This window comes from Plasmodium gallinaceum, assembly GCF_900005855.1.
Source record: "Plasmodium gallinaceum strain 8A genome assembly, contig: PGAL8A_v1_42, whole genome shotgun sequence".
Classification (NCBI taxonomy): Eukaryota; Apicomplexa; class Aconoidasida; order Haemosporida; family Plasmodiidae; genus Plasmodium; species Plasmodium gallinaceum.
Window position 1 is genome coordinate 285,982 of NW_021628349.1, and position 25,839 is coordinate 311,820.

General features: G+C 18.6%; 5 protein-coding genes across 5 annotated transcripts; 2 read left to right on the forward strand and 3 right to left on the reverse strand.

Moving 5' to 3' along the window:
* Nucleotides 1–2,746: 2,746 nt before the first annotated feature.
* Nucleotides 2,747–5,698, forward strand: SIAP1 (sporozoite invasion-associated protein 1, putative; the record flags this gene model as incomplete). Its single annotated transcript, XM_028674619.1, has 1 exon — nt 2,747–5,698. One exon carries the CDS (start codon nt 2,747–2,749, stop codon nt 5,696–5,698), a length of 2,952 nt encoding a protein of 983 aa, XP_028530954.1.
* A 1,395-nt stretch (nt 5,699–7,093) lies between these two features.
* On the reverse strand, nt 7,094–10,884 carry PGAL8A_00059300 (sporozoite micronemal protein essential for cell traversal, putative; the record flags this gene model as incomplete). Its single annotated transcript, XM_028674620.1, has 8 exons — nt 7,094–7,464; nt 7,575–7,971; nt 8,210–8,637; nt 8,779–8,969; nt 9,186–9,394; nt 9,499–9,953; nt 10,074–10,304; nt 10,590–10,884. 8 exons carry the CDS (start codon nt 10,882–10,884, stop codon nt 7,094–7,096), a joined length of 2,577 nt encoding a protein of 858 aa, XP_028530955.1.
* Nucleotides 10,885–12,985: 2,101 nt separating this feature from the next.
* Nucleotides 12,986–13,936, reverse strand: PGAL8A_00059400 (conserved Plasmodium protein, unknown function; the record flags this gene model as incomplete). Its single annotated transcript, XM_028674622.1, has 1 exon — nt 12,986–13,936. One exon carries the CDS (start codon nt 13,934–13,936, stop codon nt 12,986–12,988), a length of 951 nt encoding a protein of 316 aa, XP_028530956.1.
* A 1,820-nt stretch (nt 13,937–15,756) lies between these two features.
* KAE1 (tRNA N6-adenosine threonylcarbamoyltransferase, putative) lies at nt 15,757–18,300 on the forward strand (the record flags this gene model as incomplete). Its single annotated transcript, XM_028674623.1, has 5 exons — nt 15,757–16,204; nt 16,316–17,171; nt 17,290–17,837; nt 17,968–18,061; nt 18,165–18,300. The coding sequence occupies 5 exons, from the start codon at nt 15,757–15,759 to the stop codon at nt 18,298–18,300; spliced, it is 2,082 nt and encodes a 693-aa protein (XP_028530957.1).
* A 739-nt stretch (nt 18,301–19,039) lies between these two features.
* On the reverse strand, nt 19,040–25,009 carry PGAL8A_00059600 (conserved Plasmodium protein, unknown function; the record flags this gene model as incomplete). The annotated part of the gene is made up of 1 exon (XM_028674624.1): nt 19,040–25,009. The coding sequence occupies one exon, from the start codon at nt 25,007–25,009 to the stop codon at nt 19,040–19,042; it is 5,970 nt and encodes a 1,989-aa protein (XP_028530958.1).
* Nucleotides 25,010–25,839: the final 830 nt, after the last annotated feature.

Consider the following 25,839-nt stretch of genomic DNA (forward strand, 5'->3'; position numbering starts at 1 on the left):
TTACTTAATAGAATTTCATTTTTTTCTTTTTAACATCAAATTTTGAAATTTTATATTGTATTCTTATAATACTTTAATGCTTATATATTATTTTTTTTATTAAAAAATATAAAAAAAAATAATAAATTAAAAAAAAAAAAAAAAAATATGCACATATAATATTGGTTTCAACACACATCTGACAATAAATATATTATTATAATTTCTTTAAATGAATTATTATAAAATACATTTTTCCTTTCATTTATGTACTAAAACATATAATATTTAATATAATTTATTTTAATATTATTTTTTATTCGTTAATTTTTAAAAAATATACTACTTTGCAATAAAATGTAGTTAATTTAGACAATACAGATAATATATGCATTTAAACAATTAGTATTGTCTCTTATTAAGTATATAAAAAACTTATTTTTATTAAATTATACAAAATACATTATAAAAATTTAAAATTTCTTTTTTTCCATTCTTTGGTAATATGAATAATTTTATTTTATGTAATTATTATCCACTCTATTTTTTTACTAACATATTTTTAAGAACAAAACTTGAAATGGGTTATTTTTTATAAATTAAGAAATTTATACTAATTTTATATATATTCACTAGATATGTTAATAATTGTTTTTTGATTTAACAATTTTTTTGTTTAAATATATTATAATTACCATTTAAAAATCAAAAGTAAAATACTTAATTACTATTTAAACAAAATATGCATATTTTTAAAATCAAAAAAATAAGTATACAAAAATAAGGAAAGGTATAATTTTTGAAATTTTACTTATTAGACAATTAAATATTTTAAAAAAAGAAATTATCATGCTCATTTCTTTTTTTGAGAATTAAAATAAAGAAAACAATATTAATTTAAAAAGATCTTTAAATTTCCCAAAATTAAATCCTTATAAACTTTTTTATTTTTTTTTTCTCTATATAAATCTATATAATACGTCAGTAAATTTTTTTTTTTTTATTTTTTTTTTTTTTTAACAATATATATTATTTTTAATTTTCATTAAAGTGCAAATTACCTCAATATAGGCTACCTACAAATATATATGAGGTTAAAAAATGTTATGGATAAAGATTTTTTAATTTTTTTTATATTTATGAAAAAATTTATTTCAAAACAAAATGATTAATGGAATTAATAAGATGATAAAATAGATGTAAATGAAGCATTATTGAAGTTAATTCATATTTTTCTTAAAATATCTATGTTTCTTTCTACTATAATCTGATGGTTGTTCTCCGTTTAATTAACATACAACATTTCCTTATAATGTTTTTATTAGATTAAATAAAATATAGAAAAAAAAAAAAAATTAACTAAATATTTATTAAACAAAAGAAAAATATTTATTTGTATCTTAAGAAAAAAACGATATAAAAAGAAATTTTCTTTCTTTTTATTCCTTTGTTAAAATTGGGACAAAAAAAACCACAACTCTTTTCTGTTTTTTTGTGTTAATCTCAGTATTATTTTAAATGAAAAGAATAAGAATTTTTTTTGATAGAAGAAATTAAGTTTTTAAATATATGATGAATTTTAAAACAAAAATAACAATTTTAAGTCTTCACATAATAACTCAGGAGAAATAAAGTATTTTCACTAAGTTTAACAATTATGCGTTAAAATATAGCCCATTCTCAAATTTTAATTTTTTCTTTTTTAATCATTTTGAATTTTAATCTTATAATATGCTAACTTTTAAAAAAAAAAAAGATCTAAAATTGTAAGTGTAATTTTTAGACATTTCGTATCAGAGTAATATTATTGGATAACAAGCTTTTAATTATTAAATAAAACCATATACGAGCGTAATGATAAATTATTATAGTAAGTTAAAAAAATGGAGAGACTTAAATGTTGTAGTTCTTGTATTTTAATTGTGCCTCGTTAAATTATATTATTATTCATTTTTTTCTTGCATGTCTTTTCTTTTTAAACAAATAGATAGCTACTTTTTTTTTTTTTTTTACTATCTCCCTTTTTAAATATTTAAATTTAACATTTGTAATCAAAAGATAAAACATGTTGAAATGTAACTAAAATATGTAGGAAAATATTTTTACTATAATTGTTTTTTTTTTTATATATATATCATTTTAAATACATAAGATCTTAAAAAAATAGTGTTTATTTATGTTATGCTTTTTCAAATATAAGGATAATATATATAGTTTAAGTTATAAAAAAAAATAATATATATAGCTTAATTTGAAGTTACATATACAATACACAAAAATAAAAATAAAATAACTAAATCTTTTTCTTTTTATTGAACACTTTTTTTTATGTTAGTTTAATTTACAAATTCTTTCTATACTTTATTTTTTATACTTTTTTCGTTTTTTCCATTTTTTTTTTTTTTTTTTTGCTCTAATTTAAAAATTACAGAAGTTACATATATCAATATATACATATATATAAATTTCAGTATGCATGTAGGATGCATGTATATTTTAAACTGAAACTTGTCCTTTTTTTATTTTTGATTCATAAAATAATTGTTAATATTATTAACTGTTTTTTAAAATATTAATATAAATATAAAATTTCTCATATAAATAAAAAAGAACTAATTAATTTTTTTTTTAGGTATATAAATTTTCTCAAAAATTTATAATTTTTTTTTTTAACAAATAAATTTTTTCTCTTAAAATAGTATCTACACACTTTATATTTTATTTTACTTTTTTTGTATAATTTTTTAAAATTTGAAAAATAATCTAAATGAAGGGAAAATATGCATTATCCTACTTCCTTATGCTGGTTGTTCTTCATGTTGTAAAGGGGTACAACGTAAGAAATGGTAGCAATGCTAAAAATATAAATAATTCTAACAGTCAAGAAGGAAGTGTTGTTATAAGAAACACACATCCTTTAAATCCAAAAGAAGAAGAAAAGTTAAGAAATATTAATCTTTATAAACAGATGACATTTATTCAAGCATCTGCATCTTCATCAAATATGATGCATGACCAAGAAAAAAATATAAAAGGGAAAACTTATGAAGTTACAGGAGTTGTTAATGGAATAGTGAAAGATCATCCTTTATCTGTTGCATTAGGGGCACAGTATTCTAATTATTTTGATTCCTTAGAGATAATTAAATTAACTAGTAAAAATAAACGTTTTAAATTTTTAGTTAAACCAGGAAAATACTACTTACGTATTTATGGAAATACATATATGACACCAAGTGCTATAAAAATTACTATACCTTGTGAAAAATGTAAACATGTTAATGATAAATATAGTGATAGTATCTATGTAACTCCTTACAAATCTGATCCTAATTTGTTTATTTACAACTGGGAGTTACAAGTATCATGTCCATTGCCTTTGGAGAACATTAACACGGTTCATAACGATGAAGCCGATTGGTCGCATGGTAATAAATTAGAAAATGAATTAAAATTAGATGCATCTGCTGCTGCTACGGCTTTAAAAACTTTTTATGGAATTGAATTAATGGGAATATGGGGTTCTGAATATTCAAATAGATTGTTAAGTGTTATATCTAATTTTCCTGAGTGCATAAAATTAGTAGCCTATGATAAAGTAGCAAGAACTCTTCAAAGAAAACACCAAAAATGGGTTTTAATTGATGACGATCTAGGTGCTTTTAATATGGATGTAGAATTATTTAATGATCCAGAATATGAATATTCTAAAACAGTGCGTGTTTCTACAAAAGCCTTTTCTTTTTCCAAAAGAATGGTTAAAAATCCTGGAAATAATGGTAAATATTTTTCTAGAAGACTAGAAAAGGTAATTATTAGAGCTCTTTTTACACATGATTTCCAATTATTTTACACATATTTCGAACAAAAGCATGGAGTTATATTATTAGATCCAAATGTAAATAGACAGTTGTTAGAACAAATATCTGGATACCCATATACAGATTATCAACCATGGAATCAAAATATGGAAGAGCTAATTGAGATAGCCACTTCATGGGATGAATATCCTAAAGGATTTCAAAAAGTTAAAGGTTTAAAATATTTATTAAGAAGAAAAAATGGGTTAAAACACCCCGTACATCCAACTGCGCCAGCTGTAGCTTTTCCTGGAGGATCAGAGAGAGATTCTTTCCTTGAATTTATGGAATCAGCATTTGTGAATTATAGAGATATTTCTCATTTAGTACTTCATGAAATCGGACATTTTATTTATGTAAATAATTTATCTTCTGAATATAAAAACGAATGGATGGAGTTAGGAAAATGGTATAAAGAACCATTATCTCCAAGCCAATGGGCTTCTAGATTAGAAGTAGAATTCGTTTCAGCTTATGCTCATGACAAAAATCCAGGAGAAGATTTTTCAGAATCAATAGCTTCATTTGTTTTGAATCCAAGATTATTAAGTTCTAGATCTCCTAAAAAGTATAAATGGTTAAAAGAAAAAGTATTTAGTGGTAGTTTTTATACTACTAGTGGAACCCACTTATTTGAAGTTCTAAACTTAGGTAATGGGGTATTTTATTATCCTGGAAAAGTTAAAAAGGTACATGCGAAAGTTATCGGTAGCCCTACCGAAAATAAAAAAATACAAGTAGATATATTTTTATTATCTACAAAAGGATTAGATGGATGTGCAAAACATGTATATTCTAGATTATTCTCTGAACAGCAAACATATAGAGATGTATATTTTTTTCCTAAAGATGGAGCAGAATGTAGTCATCATTTATATGGAGAATTTAACATGAATCCTAGTGAAAGCAGAGGTAGATGGGTGTCTGAATCATTAACATTTACTGGATTAAATAGCATAAATCGTTATGTTGGATTGGGATCATTTCTTTTTTATATATATATAAATAATCAAAATGAAGATATAGAAAAGCCAATTCCACTTCTAGATTCAGTTTCTGTTTATCCATATAATTCTAGTGACGCAGAAAATTCTCTAATAAAATTGCAAATAATGGTATTAGAAGATAATATGCTAAAAAAAGAAAATGGAACTTATGCAAGCTTTGCATCAAAAGATAATAATAGCTACTCTTACTTCAACTATACATCCGAAATATATGAACCAGAATTTAATTCTAATGTAATAAAAAAAGATTATTTCCTATCAGATATTAGAACTAACGGTTTTAGACAGGTAGGCTTGGAATCTTGTAAAGAATATACTGACATGGATATATCAAAATTAAAATGTTTTCAAGTAGTTAATCCTGTTAGTATACCAAAATATTGTATAGGTAGCAGGTTTTATTTAAGACAATTTTCTGCAGAAGATGAAGCAGGAAATCAAAGCATGGTTAATTTTTCGTCTGATAAATTTTTTGCTGATTTAAAAGCTGGAACTGAAAGAGATACACATGAGCCAGTTTTATATAATGTTAAAGTGTCAAGTAAACCAGCAAATAAAAATCACGATGGAGAGACAATTGTTACTGTTGATTTTAGTGTATATGATGACTTATCTGGTATCTATTATATTTTTGTATATTTAAGAGATCCACATGGTGGTATACATAGAAGTGACGTCGACAGATCTATGTTACCAAATGATATTGAAATGAAAAATATAAATCACAAAATATTATTACCTAAGGGTTCAATGGGTGGTATATGGATGTTAGATGAAATTAAAGCAGTTGATAAATGTAAGAATGAATCAAGAAACATTTATTCTTATAGTGTTTATGTAGAAAATTCTTAAACTTATTTTAATGAAGAAAAAATATATTTATGTCTTTTTAAAACAATTTGTTATTACTTTTAAATAGTCATATATATATTTAAAAATATTATTTCTGCTTTAATTCAGGATAGGATTCAAATAAGAATATATATTAATATTAATAAATAATTACTTTTTTCTTTTTTTTATGTATCTATTAAAATTAATTTTATTATTCTAACATAAAAATGTTTATTTTTTTTTTTTTTTTTTTTTTTTTATTATATTTTTTTGTATATGTATCTAAAAAATTTTTTTAATACCTTATTTTTAAAAGAATAAATATCGAAAGATAATTTTATAAGTTTTTTTTTAAGATAACTTTTTTTATAATTTCATTTTTTCAAATGCAGAACTATAATATTTATATTAACATTCTATAATTCCTTCAAAAATTTCCTGTTTTAATTTACACTCTTTTAAATTAATCCTTAATTTAGAACTTCAAATAATAATGGTAATATTATTTTTTCTTATAGCAAAAATAAGAAAAAAAAAGAAGCATTAAAATAATGAACCAAAAAAATTTAGATATATATATATATATATATTTACAATAAAAATAAACATTTATTTTAATTTTTACTTTTTTTACTTTAGATCTTATTTATTTATATAATTTCTTATAAGTAAATAAAAGTTAAATTACCCAAAACATTTAGATTAAATATTACTTCTAATTATTAAAAAATTAAAGACATTTCCTTTTATTCATCTAGGATAACATCTTATTTTAAATTTTATATAGAATGAACTTGTTCATTTTATAAAAGTTCTTTTAAAAAAATAAAACATATTTTAAATTAAGTATAAGAAACTATGGAATAAAATTAAAAAAAAAAAGAAAGAATCTTATTTCTTTTAATTAATATTTTAATAAAATATATTTTATATTTTTAATTTGTTATCTTCTAAAACTAAGGTTTCAAATTTTTTTTTTAGAGTAATGTATATGTATAAGATATTAAATAGATAAAATAAATAAATACAAACAAAAAGTAATAATAACAAAATTTGTTTATTAACATTAAAAAAAAAAAAATTATAAATAGTAAATTAACCTAACACAATAGATATAAAATAAACATAATATATAAAAATAGAAGAAAAAAAAATAACAAAAATAAAAATAAATAAAGTACAAAATAAAATGAATTAAAAATAAGAATAAAGGTTTTAAATTAACAAGTTAACAAAATAATGACATAAATACTAATATTTTATTAAAATTTTATTAAATAATTTAATAATTAAACTTTAATATACAAATATATGTATACGTTTTTTAAAGAATATCTTTATGTTAAAACAGGACTTCAATTTTTTTGAAATGATTTCCGATAACAAAAAAAAAAAAAAAAAAAAAAAAAAAAATTATTCAGTATTTCTACAAAGTAATACCATAAATAATGATCTGTAATTTTGTAACCCAATTCCTTTTCCACAACCATGAACAGAACAAGCTCTTAAGCTTTTGGCACATTTATCAAATGGTGCTTTTACAAATGGATTAGAAGAATGAAATTCAGCTTTAAAACCAGAGAGAATTGTACCATTGGAAGGACACTCACCAATTAATTTTCCATCATTAAAAGGTTGACTCCGATCAACAGAACCATGAAAGTTATCTAAAGCAACAAGAGATAAGTCATTTACACCAGACCATATTGTTGTGTCGACACAAACAAGATAAATATAACTTTTTTCATTTGAAGAACTCATATTAAGGGAACATTCCTTCAATCCTATAAATAATATATAAATAATATATAAATAATATATATATATATATATATATATTATAAAAAAAAAAAAAAAAAAAAGCAAAAAAAAATAGTAAAAATAAATAAATAACCTGGTCTACAAGGAGTAGCATAAATATATTCAGCAGCGTTACTTCTACTTGATGATGATGATAAACCAAATCCAAATATTATAGAATAATCATTTGGACATTTTGCACTATTAAAAGTTGAAATACTTTCACTTACTACTTGCTCAGAAAATGGCAAAGGTTGTGCTCCACATTCCATATAAAGATAAGCAGAATCATACTTTCTTGAATGTCCTTGTTTCGATGTACAACTACTAGATCCAGGTTCACATATTTCAATGTCGTAACCTTTTAAATTTTTAGTATTATTCCAGAAGTTTTGTTTTAAAGAAAAGCCAAATAAAACCACTTCATTATGTGGGCATTCTGCACTTATAGGAGGGGGAGAAGTCTTAGTAATTGTTGTTGAATTAGTTAACTACAAAAAAAAAAAAAAAAAAAATATAAAAAAATCAAATGAAAATACTAAAGATGAATATTACATTCTTTAAAAAATTAAAAAAAAATAAAAAAAAAAAAATGGAACAAAAAAAATAAACAGTAATAAATAATAATGAATGAAAAAAAAAATTTGAAATGTGTTTATTAGTTTTTTTTTTTTCAAGTATTTTTTTTTGTTTATTCTTCATTTGTATATATATATGTATATAAATTACTATTGTAATAATATCCTTATCTTCTTTTTGCATAGTATCATGAGCTGAGTGTCCAAATACTCTAGAATAATAAATTATAGCTTTTTCATAGGAATTTTTTAACTCGTCCGTTTCGAAGATATTAGACATTGGTGTTAATTTAATATTTATAGGCATTGGATTGGTAGAAACTGTTTTGGACCATTCATATAAATTTTCTTCTTTTGTAACATCCTTAATTGGATTTCCTCCCATTACAATTAATGTTTCTTTCATGTTGTAATTTTCATTATTATTTTTGGAAGAATTATTTAAATCTGCGCTTACTGATCCTCCTGAATTAGAAAAACCAAATTGAGCACGAATCTCTGTTTTTACACTGACACCCTCTTTTTTCATTTTTGATATAGATGAGTTCGATACATCTATAATTTTTGTTATTTTACCACCTATATTTTTAAAAAAGTAAGAAATATATAAGTTAAATATTTATTTTAAAAAAAAAAAAAAATAAAAATGATAAACATTTCAAATTTTTTAGTAATATTATACAAAATATTAGAAATAATTTTTTTTTCTTTTTTAATAACCTAATTGGGCTTCGGTAATAATATGAGTACCATATACTTTAAAAAATTCCATCCAAAAATTTACATTTTCACAAGCTTTGTCAGATTTTTTTTCTTCATAAACACCTGAACTACATTCACTATCCTTATCCAATCCTGTAAAATGAGATGGAAGACCATTCAATGCATTACTAAATGCTGTAGTTGTTTTCCTAAAAATTTTTAAAGAAATATTATTCACATAGTATATATCCTTTTTATATATCATAATAGTATTTTTTTTTTAATTTTTAAGTAAATTGAATTTGTACTATTTATATAAATTTTATTAAAATTTTTATATAAAAAAAAAAAAAAATTGAATAATAAAATATATGAAAAAAAAACAATTATTTATTTATTTTTTTTTTTTTTTTTATTTATTTTACCATTCAACATAAGGTGGCAATCCTACTGTATATTTTATGCAATTAGATTTAATAAAATATGTTTTTTTTGATCTTTTAGAAATTTCATTAACAAAACGTTTATAACCAGCAGATGCAGAAAATGATGCTAAACCTATATATCCACCCTCCACTTTTGCTTCTACTGATAAAGTTTTAGTATAATCTGAAATGCTAGAACATTCATTAATCTAAAAAAATAATAAATAATAAATATTAAATTATTATATAAAAACATATTAAGTAATAAGAAAAATATATGTTTATAAAAGCAGAACTATATGTTTTAGTATACCGATTCTACTCTACTACATGCACTTTCTTTTCTTATCCATCCATTTAACGGTTGAAGAGTAACCAAATCATTTGCAATTCCTTCATCACTTAATTCCCATTCCATTATATAAATTTGAGCTCTATATCCAGGATCGGTTAAAGAATCAATTTCTCCTAAAGGATTACCAAACAGTAAATCATAACCAATACCGACAAAATACAATCCTGGAAATACAGTTGGATCATTATACATTATATTTTTATTATTTTCATTTTCATTATTTATTTGACTGTCTTCATTGTTTTCGTGTATTTTATTATGGAATATATTATTAGTATCTTTTATTTTATTTTTCCTTTCCATTTTTTCTTCATTAGTAAAATTATACTTTTTATATTTCTTTTTTTTATGATTTTCTTTTTTTTTCTTGATTTTTTCTTCTGTTTCCATTTTAAGTTTTCTTTTTTTCTTGTCTAAAAGGAAATAATTTATATATTCATTCAAGTATTAAAATAAAAAAATAATATTAACAGGAATATATTATTTTAATAAACTTATTACATTTTTTTTATTTTTTTTTTTTTTAAGATTACCTTCATCTAACTTAGTATCTCCATCTATGTTTCCATCATCATTGTTACTATAACTTTCATCATTATTATTTTCTTCATCATTATTATCATTGAAATCGAAAATATCGTCATCATCTTTTTTTCTATCTTTCTCTTCATCTTCGTCATCTTCTTTATTATAATTTTCTTCATCGTTTTTTTTATCAAATTTATCATCGTTATCTTTTAAAGCACTTTTTGATAGCATTTTTTCTGTAAATTTATTTAAATAAATATATATGAGTATATAACAATTTTAAAAAAATAATTCACGAGAAAAAATAAAGTAGACAAGGTTTTATTATATAAAATCTCAATTTATGATATAAAAATTTTCTTTCTATTTCGATATATAAACAAAATTATTTCTAGCAATAATGAGAATAAAATAATACATTTTCTTAATGATATAAATTATAATTCAGTGCAATTTATATACTTAATAAATTAAAAAAAAAAATATATATATATACAAATAGGTAAAAATAAAAGATTTACCTAGAGAATTAAAAACATCTTTTGAATGCTGTGCAACTTTTTTTGAATTATTATTTATTACTTCTATATTAACAAAAGAAGTATTTTCTTTATTTTTGCACAATTTATTAATGCATAAAATATTTTCATTTTCTTCTAGACTTATTAGATTTTCATTTTTTTTTAAAATAATATTATCTTTCTCTTTTTTTATGTAGTTTTTATTTCTTCCAACATTAATACTATTTAAAAGACTAACATGAAATATGTGCGTTAAAATATATATAATGAAGTAATATTTTTTTATATTTTTCATCTTCACTTCTATATGTACATAGATATGTATTTTTTTTTTTTTTTTCTAATTCTCTCTTTATTAAAACTTTAAAAATGTTAAACATTTCTTATAAATGATTGTAACACATTATTTTAATTCGAAACATAATAAAAAAAATTTTTAATCATATGAAAATCCATTAAATATGAAAATCTAATAAAAAAAAAAATAATGATAAAAAGGCTAATGAGAATCTAAAAAAAAAAAAAAAAAAAGAATGGATCTATATATAGTATAATTGAAATTATACATATAATAAATAAAATTATGAAAAAAAATGTAAATTTGAAAGGAAAATCAAAATATTTTATAAGGGTTGAAATATATATATATTTTGTATATATATATATATGTAACGAATAAATTAAAACAATTTCAAGTAATAAAAAATTTTTATTTTTCCCTTAAAAACTAAAAGGATTTCTAATAAATTTTCTTGAAAAACAATTCAAATAAAAAGTGTGTATCTTTTTTTTCTTTTTTTAAAAGTTAACACATTTTGAAAAAATACGTTTATGAAAAAGGAATAAGAAATTACGTTTCACATACTATATTTTTTCTATAATTCTGCATTTTAAAAATATTAACATAAAAAAAAATAATATAATTTATTTTGTATATGGAAAAAATTTTTTAAAGAAACATTTTTATTCTCATATATAAGAAAAATTGATTAAATAATCCACCAAATCAAACAGTTGTTTAAAAGAACAATAAAGACATAAAAGTGCATGCATGTATAATTTTTACAATAAAAAATCTACAACTTTTTTTTTTGGTTTTTTAATATTTATTAGCTAAAAAATGTTGTATTATTACATACACCATTCAAATATTTAAGATAATATATATAACATTGTTACTTATTAAGAATATTTGCAAATATTTTTAATTTTTTTTTTTTTTAATTCATATTTACATCTGAGGTTTGTATTAATAGATGCATATATTCAACAGAACATACAAGAAATAGACAATCATTCAACATTGTGTCCATTGAAATTTTTGATGAACAATTCTTACAAATGAATTTTTTTTTTTTTTTTTAATAGCATATTATATGAAGAATTTTTTAATATTCATATGTAATGATTTTTCAACTTAATATTTTATTCAGTGTAACCATTTAAACCATTTTTCATTTTTAAATGTTAAAAAAATGGCATAACCAAAAAAAAATTTAAGTTTAATAACTTACACATTGAAATTATTTTGAGGTTCAAAGAATTTATTATTTTCACAATTTTCAAAAAATAAGTACTAAAAAGTATTAATTTTTCTTCTTTTTTTTTTTTTGTTTCCATATCTAGACAAATATTTTGTTATTTATATTTATTGATAAAAATATCCGTATATTTTTATATATATAAGATAAAGAGAAAAAAAGAAAAGGGAAATTATTGCATATTTTTTTACATTAATTTTATTTAATTTAATTTTTATTTTTATTTTTAATTAAGAATTTATAAATAGAAAGAAAAAAAAAAATAAAAAATAAAATAAAAACTTTTAAAAATAGAATGTAATTTTTTTTATAGATATTTGGGTATTTATATTTCTTATTTATGTTTTAATTTTATTTATATATAACTTGAGTCACTTAATATTTCTTTAAAAATATAGATTTTTTGTTTATTAATTTCTTTTAGAAAAGTAAATAATAATTTTGAAACAATTAAATTTTTTTATCTTGTAAACAAATAAATTACAGTATATTTTGTAGAAATATTTACTATAAGAATATAACTTTTTTAAAATTTAATTATATGAAAAAATTAATGAAAAATAAAAATTATATTATTATGTAAAATTATAAAAAAATATATATATTAAAAAAAATAAACAAATAAAGTTAATGTAATTTGCAAAAATCTTCTAAGTTTTTTAACTTAAAGTATTCTATGTAATCCTACCTTTTATATTTTTTTTTTTTTAATAAAAACAGTATATTTTGCATGTATAATATTTTGAATGTGCTAAATCATATTTTTCGTAATTATAATTACAATTGTTATTACTGGATAATTTTCATATTCTTTTTAATAGTATGCTAACTTTTTACATTATTTTATTAACACCATTAATAATAATCATATTCGTCCTCATCCTCATCCTCATATTCGTCTTCATATTCTTCTTCATATTCGTCTTCATCCTCATATTCATCTTCATATTCTTTATTGTTTTTTCTATATGAATGATGTGATTTGTTTTCTGATTTATTTAAAATTGTTTTTCTTTCTACATGTGTAAGGAGAGGAGCTTTTTCTTCACCTAAAAATTTGGGAGGAGATGGACTAGGTTCATTGGAAAATAAAGAAGATATAGCTGATATTGTTCCAGAAATAGAGGTAACAATAGACGAAATATTCAATAATGCTCCAATGAACTGTGAAAAGGAATGTGGATGATTTTTTAATAAATTATTTGAATTTTGTGTATATCTTTCTATGCTATCATTTGCTTCATATCCATTATTATTTTTTTTTATTATTAAATTTTTTTTTTTCATAATTAATTCATTATCTAATAAAAGAGACATAATTTCCTCATCATTTTTTTCATGAACATTGATATTAAATACAAATCTACTAAAAACATAATTTGTAATTGCATAATCCGTATTAAATGAAAATGTTTGTCGTTCTTTATATAAAACATCAGTTAATGAACTAATTCCATCTAAAGGAAACAAATTATGTACTCTATTTTGTATATCTAAAATATCTATTTTATGTTTTTGATCATATATACCTAATTTTTTAGCTTTGTTTATATTTAAATCGTCAAAAATAAAAATTGCCCTAATTTCAGTTTTATCTTTTAACATATAATATTTATATGTTCTTAAAGAATCATCCATAATCTTTTCATTTTGATCTACTAAATTTGATTGGTTAATAATATTTCTTGCTTCATTCAGAAAGTTAATTCTTTTATTTTTTATTATTTCATTTGTTGTAATAGCACAAATATTCTGAATTTTAATAATAAATATTGATAAAAATAGAAAATTGAAAAAGTTTTTCATTTTTGTTAATAATTTATGAACTATAATTTGTTTATATTTTCTTTAATGTAAATTAATTTAACTCTGAGTATTATTCAAAGTAAATTTAAAGCGAATTTTAAAAAAAATACCTAAAAAATAATGTTAAAAATTTAAGGTAATAAAACCAAAAGAGAAAATGAATTTAAAAAAAAAACATCTTTTAAATATTTTTGAAAGTTAATTCAAAATTTTTATATACTCTAACAAAAAAAGTTTTATTGTCTATTTATCTTTTTATATATTTATTTAAAAAAAAAAAAAAAAAAAAAAAGTCATAAAAAAAAAAAAAGAATATTATTTTTTATTATTATTTCTCTAATCAGTTTTAAAAAATGAATCAAAATTTTTAGCTAGATAAATGTAGATTATTCATAGCATATCGACTTTTATTTGGCTAGATGTAAATTTTTTTTTTTTTTAAAAAATTTATAAAACTTTGTAAAAATATAAAAGAACTTATGTTTTTCTTTTAAATGATAAAATTAAAAGTATATGAAGAATTTCAATAATTTTATGTAATGTAAAAATATAATGTATTACATTATTTTCCAAATTGTTGTTTTGAAGAGCAACCGTTAAATAAGATAGTCTCAATTTTCCATTATCAAAAATTTTATATGCATACATATCACTTTCACTTAAAATTATATATAATAATTGAAATATTAAAATAATCATTTAACATAAAAAAATTTATAATAAGGCTATTTTATTTATCGAGTTCAATTTATAAGGAAAAAAAAAAAAAAAACAAATACAGAACCTGCTAAATTTATCTTTATAAGAATAATAACAACTCATATTAATAATCAATTATGAAAAAAAAAATTGTAAAAATACATATGTGCCACAAGTTCTTACATTTTTTAATTTACTTTTAATTATATAGTATTAAAATTGTAATTCCTTTAATCCATTTAAATTTTTTATAATTGCTTTTATTAAAAAATATATATATTTTAAAAAACCGTACAAATGGGATACATAAAAATATAAAGTAATAAAAAAAGTAAAGATTGAAGAATATAAAAATAAATGTATTTAATTTATAACGTTTATTGTGTCTATGAAAGTTCTGCAATAAATTTAATAACATTGTTCATAAAATATATATATATATATATATATTAGAAGAAAAAAAAAATAAATCTTATAATAAATTATAATTTATTAATGATATATTTAAGAGAAAATTATAAAGTTATGATTATTTAAAAATATTTTGTTAAATATTAAAAAAAAAAAAAAAAAAAAAAAAAAAAGGATTATATCCATTCTCCTGTAGAAACTTTTAATATTTTAAATTATGAAAAAGCCCTCAAGTTGATAATTTAAATATTATTAATCTTTTTTTCCATATAAATATATAACGTGCAAAAATAGGTTTTTGAAAAACAAAATAAGTTTCATTTAAGTAGAAAATACATAAAAAACATTTAGAGATATAATAAAATTAATATTAAGAATATGAAAAATTATAAAAATATAGTTAATTGGAAAATGATAAAAGAAGATTATTAAAGCTTTAATATTAAAATTACATCAATAAATAATATGAAAGAGTAAAAAAAAAAAAAAAATTACATATTATATCAATGTCATAAGTAAATTAAACATTACAAAAATATGTGCAGTATAAAAAAATATAAAGTAAAATTCTGAAATCATAATATTTAAATGATAATCATTACAAAAAATGGATTATATATATATGTGTATATAAATTATTTAATAAATAAAAAATATATTTAAAATAACGAAAAGAACCATTTGAAAAAATGTAACAATAATATATAAGAATGAAAAATGTAATTGAAAATTTTGTATTATATATTTTTTGTTTTATACATCTTACTAATTATATATATTATACATACAAGATTGATAATATAATAATTAAAGAAACAAAATTCAGTAATATTTTAGGAAATACAATTAAAAAAGTAAATAAATACTATAAAGAAAGCCATCAAAACTATGATGTATGTAAATATAAAAAGATACCAAAAATTTTAATAGAAAAAAATAAATTTAAAGATAAAAAAATAAAATACATAGTAGGAATAGAAAATACTTGTGATGATACATGTGTATGTGTAATTGATTCAAATCTTAATATTATAATAAATGTTATAATATCTCATTTTAAAATAGTTCATAAATATGAAGGGGTATATCCATTTTTTATTAGTTCTATAAATAATCTGTTTTTAAAACATTATGTAGATAAAATTTTAAATAATATTAGTAAAAAAAAAAAAAAAAAAAATTAATAAATAGAAATAATTGAAAAATTTATATTAATATATATATATATATGATTCTTATTATCTTTTTCTTTTTTTTTTTTTTTTATAGATAAGAAGAAAATTAATTGTTATGGTCTAAGTGTTTGTCCAGGAATAGCAAAAAATATGGAAGCAGCAAAAAATTATATAGAAGAAATAAAGAAAAACAATAAGATTGTAAAAATAAGTTCAGTAAATCATATATTTGCACATGTTCTTTCTCCATTATTTTTTCCTTTTTACACAGATGTGAATACTTATACAAATAGATATGAGTACAAAGAAAAAAATTTAAATAAAATTGAAAATGAAAATTTTATTAATATTAATATGTCTGAAATTATAAAAAATGATAAAAACAAAGAAAAAGTTAAGGAAATTTTAGAAGTTTTAAATAAAAATATTGTAACTAAACAAAAATCAAATAATTTGAATGAACAAGAATTTTTAAATTATGCATCTTATATTCTCAAAAAAGAAAAAAAGGAAGATAAGGAAAACATTAGTGAAAAAAATGAAGATAAGGAAAATATTAATGAAAAAAAGGAAGATAAGGAAAATATTAGTGAAAAAAAGGAAAATGAAAATTTAAATAAATTTTTAACTGGATATCTAAAAGATGGATATATTTGTGTTTTGGTTTCAGGGGGTAGTACAGAAGTCTACATAGTTAAAAAAAATATAAAAAATGATATTTGCATAAGTAAAATTTCAAAGACTGTTGATATGTCTGTTGGAGATATAATTGACAAAATAGCTCGAGATCTTGAATTACCTGTAGGTTTAGGAGGAGGTCCTTTTCTTGAAATGAAAGCAAAAGAGTTCATTGAAAAATTAAAAAGGAAAAAAATGAATGAAGAAATTTGTGATGATCCTTTTCAACCATTTCCAACTCCTTTTTCGCCTAATAATATAATAAATTTTTCGTAAGAAAATTAATTCCTTTTTTTTTTTTTAAATATTTCTTTTAATGTATTATTACTTTTTATTAATTATGATTTATAAAATTATTCTTTTCATTTAACCTTTTTTTTAAACTTTTAGATTTTCTGGAATTTTTAATCATTTAAGTAAAATTATAAAAAAATTAAAGAAGGAAAAATCATTTGAAATAGAAAAAGATAGATATGCTTACTATTGTCAAAAGAATATTTTTAGTCATATATTAAAACAGCTGAATAAAATTATGTATTTCTCTGAACTTCATTTCAATATAAAAAATTTATGCATAGTAGGAGGCGTTGGTTGCAACAACTTTTTATATCAGAGTTTAAAAAATTTAGCTTTGAGGAGAGATAATAAAGAATATCAGATAAAAGAATACAATAAGTTAAAAAAAAGATTAAAAAAAAAAATAAAAAAAATTGGTGAAGAAAAATTTGAAGTATTTAATATATCAGAACATAACCAAGAAAAAGAAAATGAATTAAATTCTTCTTTAGTATGGAAGATTTATTTAAATTATCTATTAAAAAAAAAAAGTAAAGATGATATTTTATCATACTTAAAGTCATTTAATTTTGAAGATTTTATGAAACTAAAAAATAATGGATATTTTCTTTTAGAAGACTCTACTTTTTTAAATAATTCAAGTAAATTTTTTAACTTATATTGATATTTTCTTCATAATAAACTTATAAACAATCTTTTTTCATTTTTCATTTTTCATTTTTCATTTTTAATTTCTTTTAAATATTTTATTTTTATTATATCAAATTATAGATCCTTGGAAGATATATAAAACACCATTAAATCTTAGTAGGGATAACGCAGCTATGATTTGTTTTAACACATTTTTAAATTTGCACAATAAGATGTAATTATATATACTGAATCAATAAAATAATTAATATAAGTACACACACACAAGATTTATATTTTTTTTTTTTTTTTTTTTTTTTTTTTTTTTTTTTTTGTAGCAATATACATCAGGATACGTCTGAAATTAAAATTAAACCAACAGTTACAACTAAATTAGAAAATAATTTTCTTCTTTTATCGGATATTATAATTTTTGATGTGTACGTAGAATATTTTGATAATAAAAAAATATAGCAATGAATTATTATATCATTATAATTAATAATTAAAATATAATTTAGTGATAAACATTATATAATACGTTTAAATTCTATTAAATTAATGAAAGAACTTTAAGTAAAAAATACATTAAAAATATGAAATAAATTGCATGAAAATATATAGAGTAAGTAATTTAAGATAAATATTTTTTTTAACTTAAAAGATTAAATATGTAAATTTAGTAAAAAAATATAGAATATTTTTATAATATATTAATAAAATTTGTATCCTTCATTATAAACATATATATATATATATATATATATATATATATATATATATATATATACATTTATATGTAAAATGTTGAAGAAAGAATTCTTCCACCTTTAAAGATAAAAAAATAAACAGAATAAAGAAATATATACTGATTTGACAAAAAAGACAAATATTTAATTCTTGAAACAGTAATAATTAAAAAAAAATTTTTATTTTTAATTATTATATAAGTACTTAATATGAAATTTATTAAAAACAAAAAAATAATTAAACATTAAAATTACAAAAAAAACATAAAAAAAATTATAGAAAACAAAACAAAAAAAAATAAAAATAAAATAAAATAAATTAATAAATAAAATAAAAACTTTATTAACGTTATTTGTATTATTGCCAATTATTATTATGACCATTTATGTAAATGTAGTTTTATTTATTCAAAAAATAAAGAAAATCAACAATTTAAAAACTTAATGTAATTTTAAGTAACAATTTATAATTTTATATAGGTACAGTAATGATTAATAATAGAATAGTATTTTTTGGATGGAGGAAAAAGGTCTTCTATATTATTAATAAAATTTTTCTTTTCATTTTTAAAAAAGTGATAAAAATTTGAAGTACTTAACATGTTATAATTGTTTTTATTCTTAATAACAGAATTTAAACAAATATGCGGTTGAAAAAAAAATTGTTCATTATAACCATGTAAAAGTTGATAAAATCTCCTGACAAAATAAAAATTTTTTTTTTTATAAAAATATTTTTGCTTAATAGATTTTTTAACGCACAGATAAATATTCCCTATTTCAATATCTTTGTATTTTTTAGAGAAAAAGTTTTCATTTTCCTTGTAATTGTTATATAATTTAAAATGTATATTAATGAACGAGCAACCTATTTTGTGAGGTATTATAAAAATATGATTTTTGTTAATAATTTTAGCTGATAATATGCTACTATGAGATATATTCAAAAATAATTTTGCATTCAAAGGAAACAAAACACTTTCAATATTTCTGTTATATAAATCAATATGAAAATACTGTATAACATTAAGTGGAATATATTTTGAATAATAATTATTTATTTTTGCACCAATAATATCAGATATATGAATTTTTATTTTCTTATTTATTTTTTTTTGTTTATCACTAAAATATATTAAATGTTCATTTTCTTTTTCTTCTGTATAAATTTTTTTTATGGTTGATAATGGATATTTCTTACTATATATATTTAAATAACGAAAATTTTGATGAAATTTATATAGTCCATTTGTACTTAAGTATATCACAGTTATGTTGTTATTTTTAAAATTATTTTTAACATAAATATTATATACTTGAGAATTTATTATGTTATTATCACAAATGAAATTTACGTATAATAAATAATTCCCTTCCTTATTCCCTTTAATAGATAAAAAACTATCTGAGGATGATATTAAATGTTTTGTTATTGTTTTTTTTTTTTTTATTCTTTTTTTTTCAGTATTTTCATACTTTATATAAAGTAAATTTTTACATTCTTTTTTTTTAAGAGAATTAATTTCTTTTAAAATATTATTTTCTGTATTCTCTATTTTATTATTTAACATAATATTTTTATTATTGGCAAAATATTCTAATTTATATGAATTACAATTATTATTATTATTATTATTTAAAGTACTGAAATCAATAAATGCAAATTTATTTTTTAAGTCATTATAAAATTTAGGATAAATATTTAATTCTTGTTTTAATGGTAAATATATAGTGTCATTATGAAAAAGTTTTATTGTATTTACATAATCAGTAGTTACATCAATTTTAAAAAAGTAAAGATTTCTTATTTCTTTTTCTTCTATATAATTATAATTTTTCGTTTTGTATTTATAATAGTTAAGATAATATTTTTCTATCTCATAAAAATCTAAATCAAATTTTTCAAGAGGAATAGAATTTCTTCTAGGAAATATATCGTAATAACTTTCAAATATAGGATATATATGAATTTCGCTTTTTCCTATATTTTCTGTTTTTATTAAGCATATATATTTATTTCTTTCATCAATTTTTAAAACTTTTTGAACTTTTACAACAGAATCATTTTTTGAAAGACATAAAACTTTTGATATAAGGGGATGATCAAAACGAAATGATAATTCTGTGGTTTGATTAAAAGGATATAAAAGTATACTTCTTTCATTAAATAGGACTCCCCTAGAATATATAACTAATTCTAATGTATTTGATAAAATAGATATATATTTATTATGTAATTTATATATTACTTCAATTTGTATATAATACTTATTTGGAATATAGCAATACAAATAATAAAACAAATCCGACAGTACATCACTAATTTGAAATTTATTTTTTATTTCATTCAGAATTTTATAATTTTCCTTCAAATGAAAATCTATGTAATTTATATGAATTTTATTATAGTCACAAAATAATTTTATTTTTAAATCTTTTATATGAATATACTGAAATTTCTTATTATATTCATTAAAAAATTCAATTCTTAAAGGAACTAATTGATTGATTTCAGCATCTTTAGATAACATAGATATTTTTACATTAGATATTTTGCTAAATATTAACTTAATATCTAAATGATCTGTCTCATAAATCATTTTATTTTTTATGGTTAAAGTTCCATCTACCAAATATTTTGAAGATACGTATATTGGAGTACATTTTTTTAAATGATTATCATAATTTAAATTAACAATATTACAAAATTTTTTTTTGTTATAACATAATTTTTCTTCATCAATATAGTTGTTATAAATTTGTATTTTCTTATCTCCTTTGAATGAATAATATAAGTTTTTTGAGGAAATGTTACATATAAAAATTTTATAATAAATGTACTTAGAATAAAATAAAATTAAATTATCATAATTAGTATATATTTTATCATAAAAGTTCAAAAATAAATATTTCTCAAAATAATCAAAATGATTATCATTTTTATAATTATACTTAATAGATAATAAAAACATACTGTTAGTGGAATTCTTAAAATTGTCTAAATCGTTAAAATAGTTCTTATTATGTTGAATATAATTCTCATTTTTGTTATTATAATTTAATAAAATTTTATTATTTGTATTTATTATATTTTTTCTCTTTATTTGTTCAATTTCTAAATAATTTGACTTATTTTTAAAACATTTCTTATGCAAGTCTAATAAATATGGTTCCAATGTATATTGAAAAGTTTCATTTGTTAGTATAACATTTTCATTTTCATCTATCAAAAATGCTTTGAAATAATAATCATTATTTTTATATAATGATATATATGATTCATTTAAAACATTCAAATTTTTCACATTTTTGTCAAAAATTGTTATGTGCATAGAGGAAGGATATTTAAAGTGAATTGAAAAATAGTTTTTTGAATAAATTTCAGGTTTATTAATATTTATCATTTCTACAATTATATTTGATTTTATGTGTTTGTTTTTATTAGGAATGCAATAAATAATATAGTGTTTTTTTATATGGAAATATATGTCATAATAATTTATTTCATCTCTATAATTTTTATATATATTGTTATAATTGTAGTAATTACTCAGTTTTATTTTATTTATATCACTTTTTTTTTTTTTCTTATGTTTCTCATTTAATAATAAGTAATCATAGGTAAATTCATATTCATATAATTTTCTATTATACAACTTCACAGGGTAATGTGTAATATTTTCATAAAAAACGTCATTATTAAATATATTTTTGTATATAACTTTCTGTGAGAAATGTTCAAAAATAGTAAAAAAATTTTCTGCTATAAATAAATTTTTAAATAAAGTAATGTTGCCACTATAGTTTTCATTTAAAAATTTATTTTCTATTATAAATAATTCCTTCGTGTTCGTTTCTGTAAAAATATTTATTTTATATGGGACTCCGTTAAAACCATCATATAATAATAAATTACTCATTTGATTAAATTTTATAAATTTACTGCATACAAAATCTTGACAGAAAAGAATTTTGACTTTTTTATATATTTGTACGATTATACTTTTTGATAGTTTTTTATTTTTTATATATTTCATCTGAATTAATGCACTACTTTCTCTTTTTCCTTTTATTTGAATGAATGCACATGCATCTTTATATTTTTTTTGTAAATTTGGGAAATTATGAAAGAATTTTATCTCAATAGAGTCTTTATCATAATTTATTAAAAAATCATTATTTATTTTATGAAAACATATATTCAATTTTATTGATGTATTATTAATATCTTCTTTTGTTTTGAGATATTCCTTTTTTGTAATTTTAACTAATTTCCTTTTTTTTCTACTTGTATTATAAAGAAAAAAAGGAAATAAGAAGAAATTTTTAGGGAAACATTTTATTCTCTCTAAAAAAAAAATTTTTTCCTTTCTCATAATACAATTACTTAAATAACTTTTTTTTTTTTTTTTTATAAAAGCTAACTTGTTTGAGAAGTCTAAATTCTTAATGTTATAATTCATAAATATATATATGTTAGTAACTTCATTTGTTTCAATGAAATTTTTTTCTACAATAATAGAGTAATCACTAATTTTTTCAAGAATATATATTTTTGAAATAAAACAATTATTAAAATCATATTCATCGCAAAATGACAAGATAATATAGTTAAGTTTATTTTTATTGTTTATATGATCTTTTTTATTATTATTAATATGTAATTTTTTTTTTTTTATTTCAATGCTATTTTCATTAACAACTATATTTAAAAAATTATATTTTTTTATTATTTTTACTACATATTTATTTTTATATCCTCCTTGACATATGTAATAAATTTTTTCATCAGGCACAATAAAAAGAGTAGTCATTATAAAATAACCCTTAATATAACATATTAATGTATTTGATATTATAATTTCTTTATGTATTTTTTTATAACCATTATAAAAAAAATAAAATGAATTTATTCCCTTATATATAGTTATATAGTAATTTACTAAGTTTTCATTATCTTTATATAATGTAAATATATTGAAATTATTTTTATTTAAAGATAAATTCCATTTATATTTATTATTTTTATTATTATTTATATTATACAATTTTCTGTTGTATTCATTATATAGTTGCGTAACACACAGATATCTTCTCCCTAATATAAGATTTATATTATGTTTTCCTTTTATGTTATTTATAAAATAATTTTTAATATAATAATTATCAAAATAATAATTATTTTTGTAATAATAGTGATTTCTCAATTTATATATTTCTTCATGAATAATATTTTTTTCATAAAAATTATTTTTTTCACTCAATAAAAAATTATCCTTATATTTACTTTGGTAAATTGGGTAGAAACAATTAACATTGACTTCTTTTACTTTATAAATATATATAATCGATGAAAAATCTTGCTTGCTTTCTATATTTTTAACTACTATTTTTAAAGTCCTTTCATTTATATTTTTTTTAATTTTTATAATTTCATTCGATAAAATATCATAATTTTTATTTGGTTCAATCTTATACTTACTTTTAAAATTAGTTATATAGTTAATCTCTAAGCATTTCATTAAATTTATATGATCTATATTTTTTTTTATAATGTTTTTTTGATTATATTTTAATAAATGTTGTTCTGTAATTTTTTTAATATCTACACTTTTTTTTAAATTGTATCCATTTTTATGAAAAATATATAGACAATTATTATCAATTACATTATCTCTTTTTTTCAAAACTAATTTAACAGTAGATTCTTCTGGGAATTCTAGTTTATCTGGAAGTAATAGTAAAAGTTCATAAATAAAAATAATCACAAAAAAAAATATATTTTTACATTTATTATGTAAAACTATAAATAATTTTGTTATTCCTGCTTTTTCCTTTGTATCAATTAATAATACATATTCACCTTTAACATATTTTACTTGAGCGTATTTTATATATTGTTTATCAAAATAAACTTTAAAAAAATTACTTTTAGAACAAATCTTCTTTTTATTATCTGAAATTACAAAAATAATTTGTTTGTACTTTTCGTTAACATAAGTAAAAATATAATTATTGGTCATAAATATATGATCAGTCACAATATATTCTACAAAAATACGCTTTTTTTGTTCATTTTTTTTATTAACTCCTACAATATATGACGATATAGATTTACAAAATGTTTTATGTTTATTCAAAAAAATTAATATTTCATTAGAACAAATATTATTAGTAGTAATCCATTTACCTTTATTTTTCTTAATTTTTTTCGATTTCTGTTTTTTTTTTATATCATTTTTTAAATATAATACTTCAAAAAAGTCTTCTTTTAAATAGTACCAGAAATAGCATGAGTCTGAATTAGAACTATAATATTTCAAAATTTTTTTTTCATTTAAATTATTAAATGAAATAATAGATTTACCTAATATAGTTTCATTTTCTATCCCTATAAAGCATACTAAAAAATATCCCAAAAAAAATATTACCATTTTTTTTTTTTTTTTTTATCTTTTAATTATATCTTTTGGATTCAAAACATGAAAAATAAAAAAAAAAAAAAAAAAAAAAAAAAAAAAAAAAAANNGAAAAAAAAAAAAAAAAAAAAAAAAAAAAAGACTAAAAAAAAAATCATTGATTATAGATTTTTTTTATAATAGAGATACTTTTAAAAAAAAAAAAAAAAATGTATAAAATGTGTTAAAAAGAAAAATTTTCTATTAAAAAATATAATTAAAAACTTCCTTCAAATATTACGATCATTCATTAAGTATATAAAATGTATCATTTTGTAGATAAATAAACTTATATTTCCATTTCTTCACAATTTTAAATAATTTCAATTCATATATTTTAATCCTTTTTCTTTAAAATATCTCTCTTCATTCAGCTTATTCTATATTATTTTATATTTTTAGTATTTTTTTTATACATTTTGAAGTGATTTTAAATCCTTTAAATTGATTTTTAGTATCATTATTTTTTTTACTTTAATATACCTTTATTTTTATTTGTAATAGTCGTAGCAAAATATATAATTAAAAAAAAAAGGAGAGAGGAAAATTATTTTACACAAAAAATAACATTTCATAAAATTTTTCATTAAAAAAAATGGAGAAAAAATAAAATAAAATAAAATAAAGAAAGAAATATATAATATAAAAAGTAATTATTTCTTTAATGAAATAAATAATATTGAACAAAATATTAAAACATACAACTTATTATTCAATATTCTCTGGAAAATATAGTATAATATAATTTACATGGGATTGTAAGCATACTGTATTAGTAGTATTTTAAAAAATAGGACAAAAAAAAA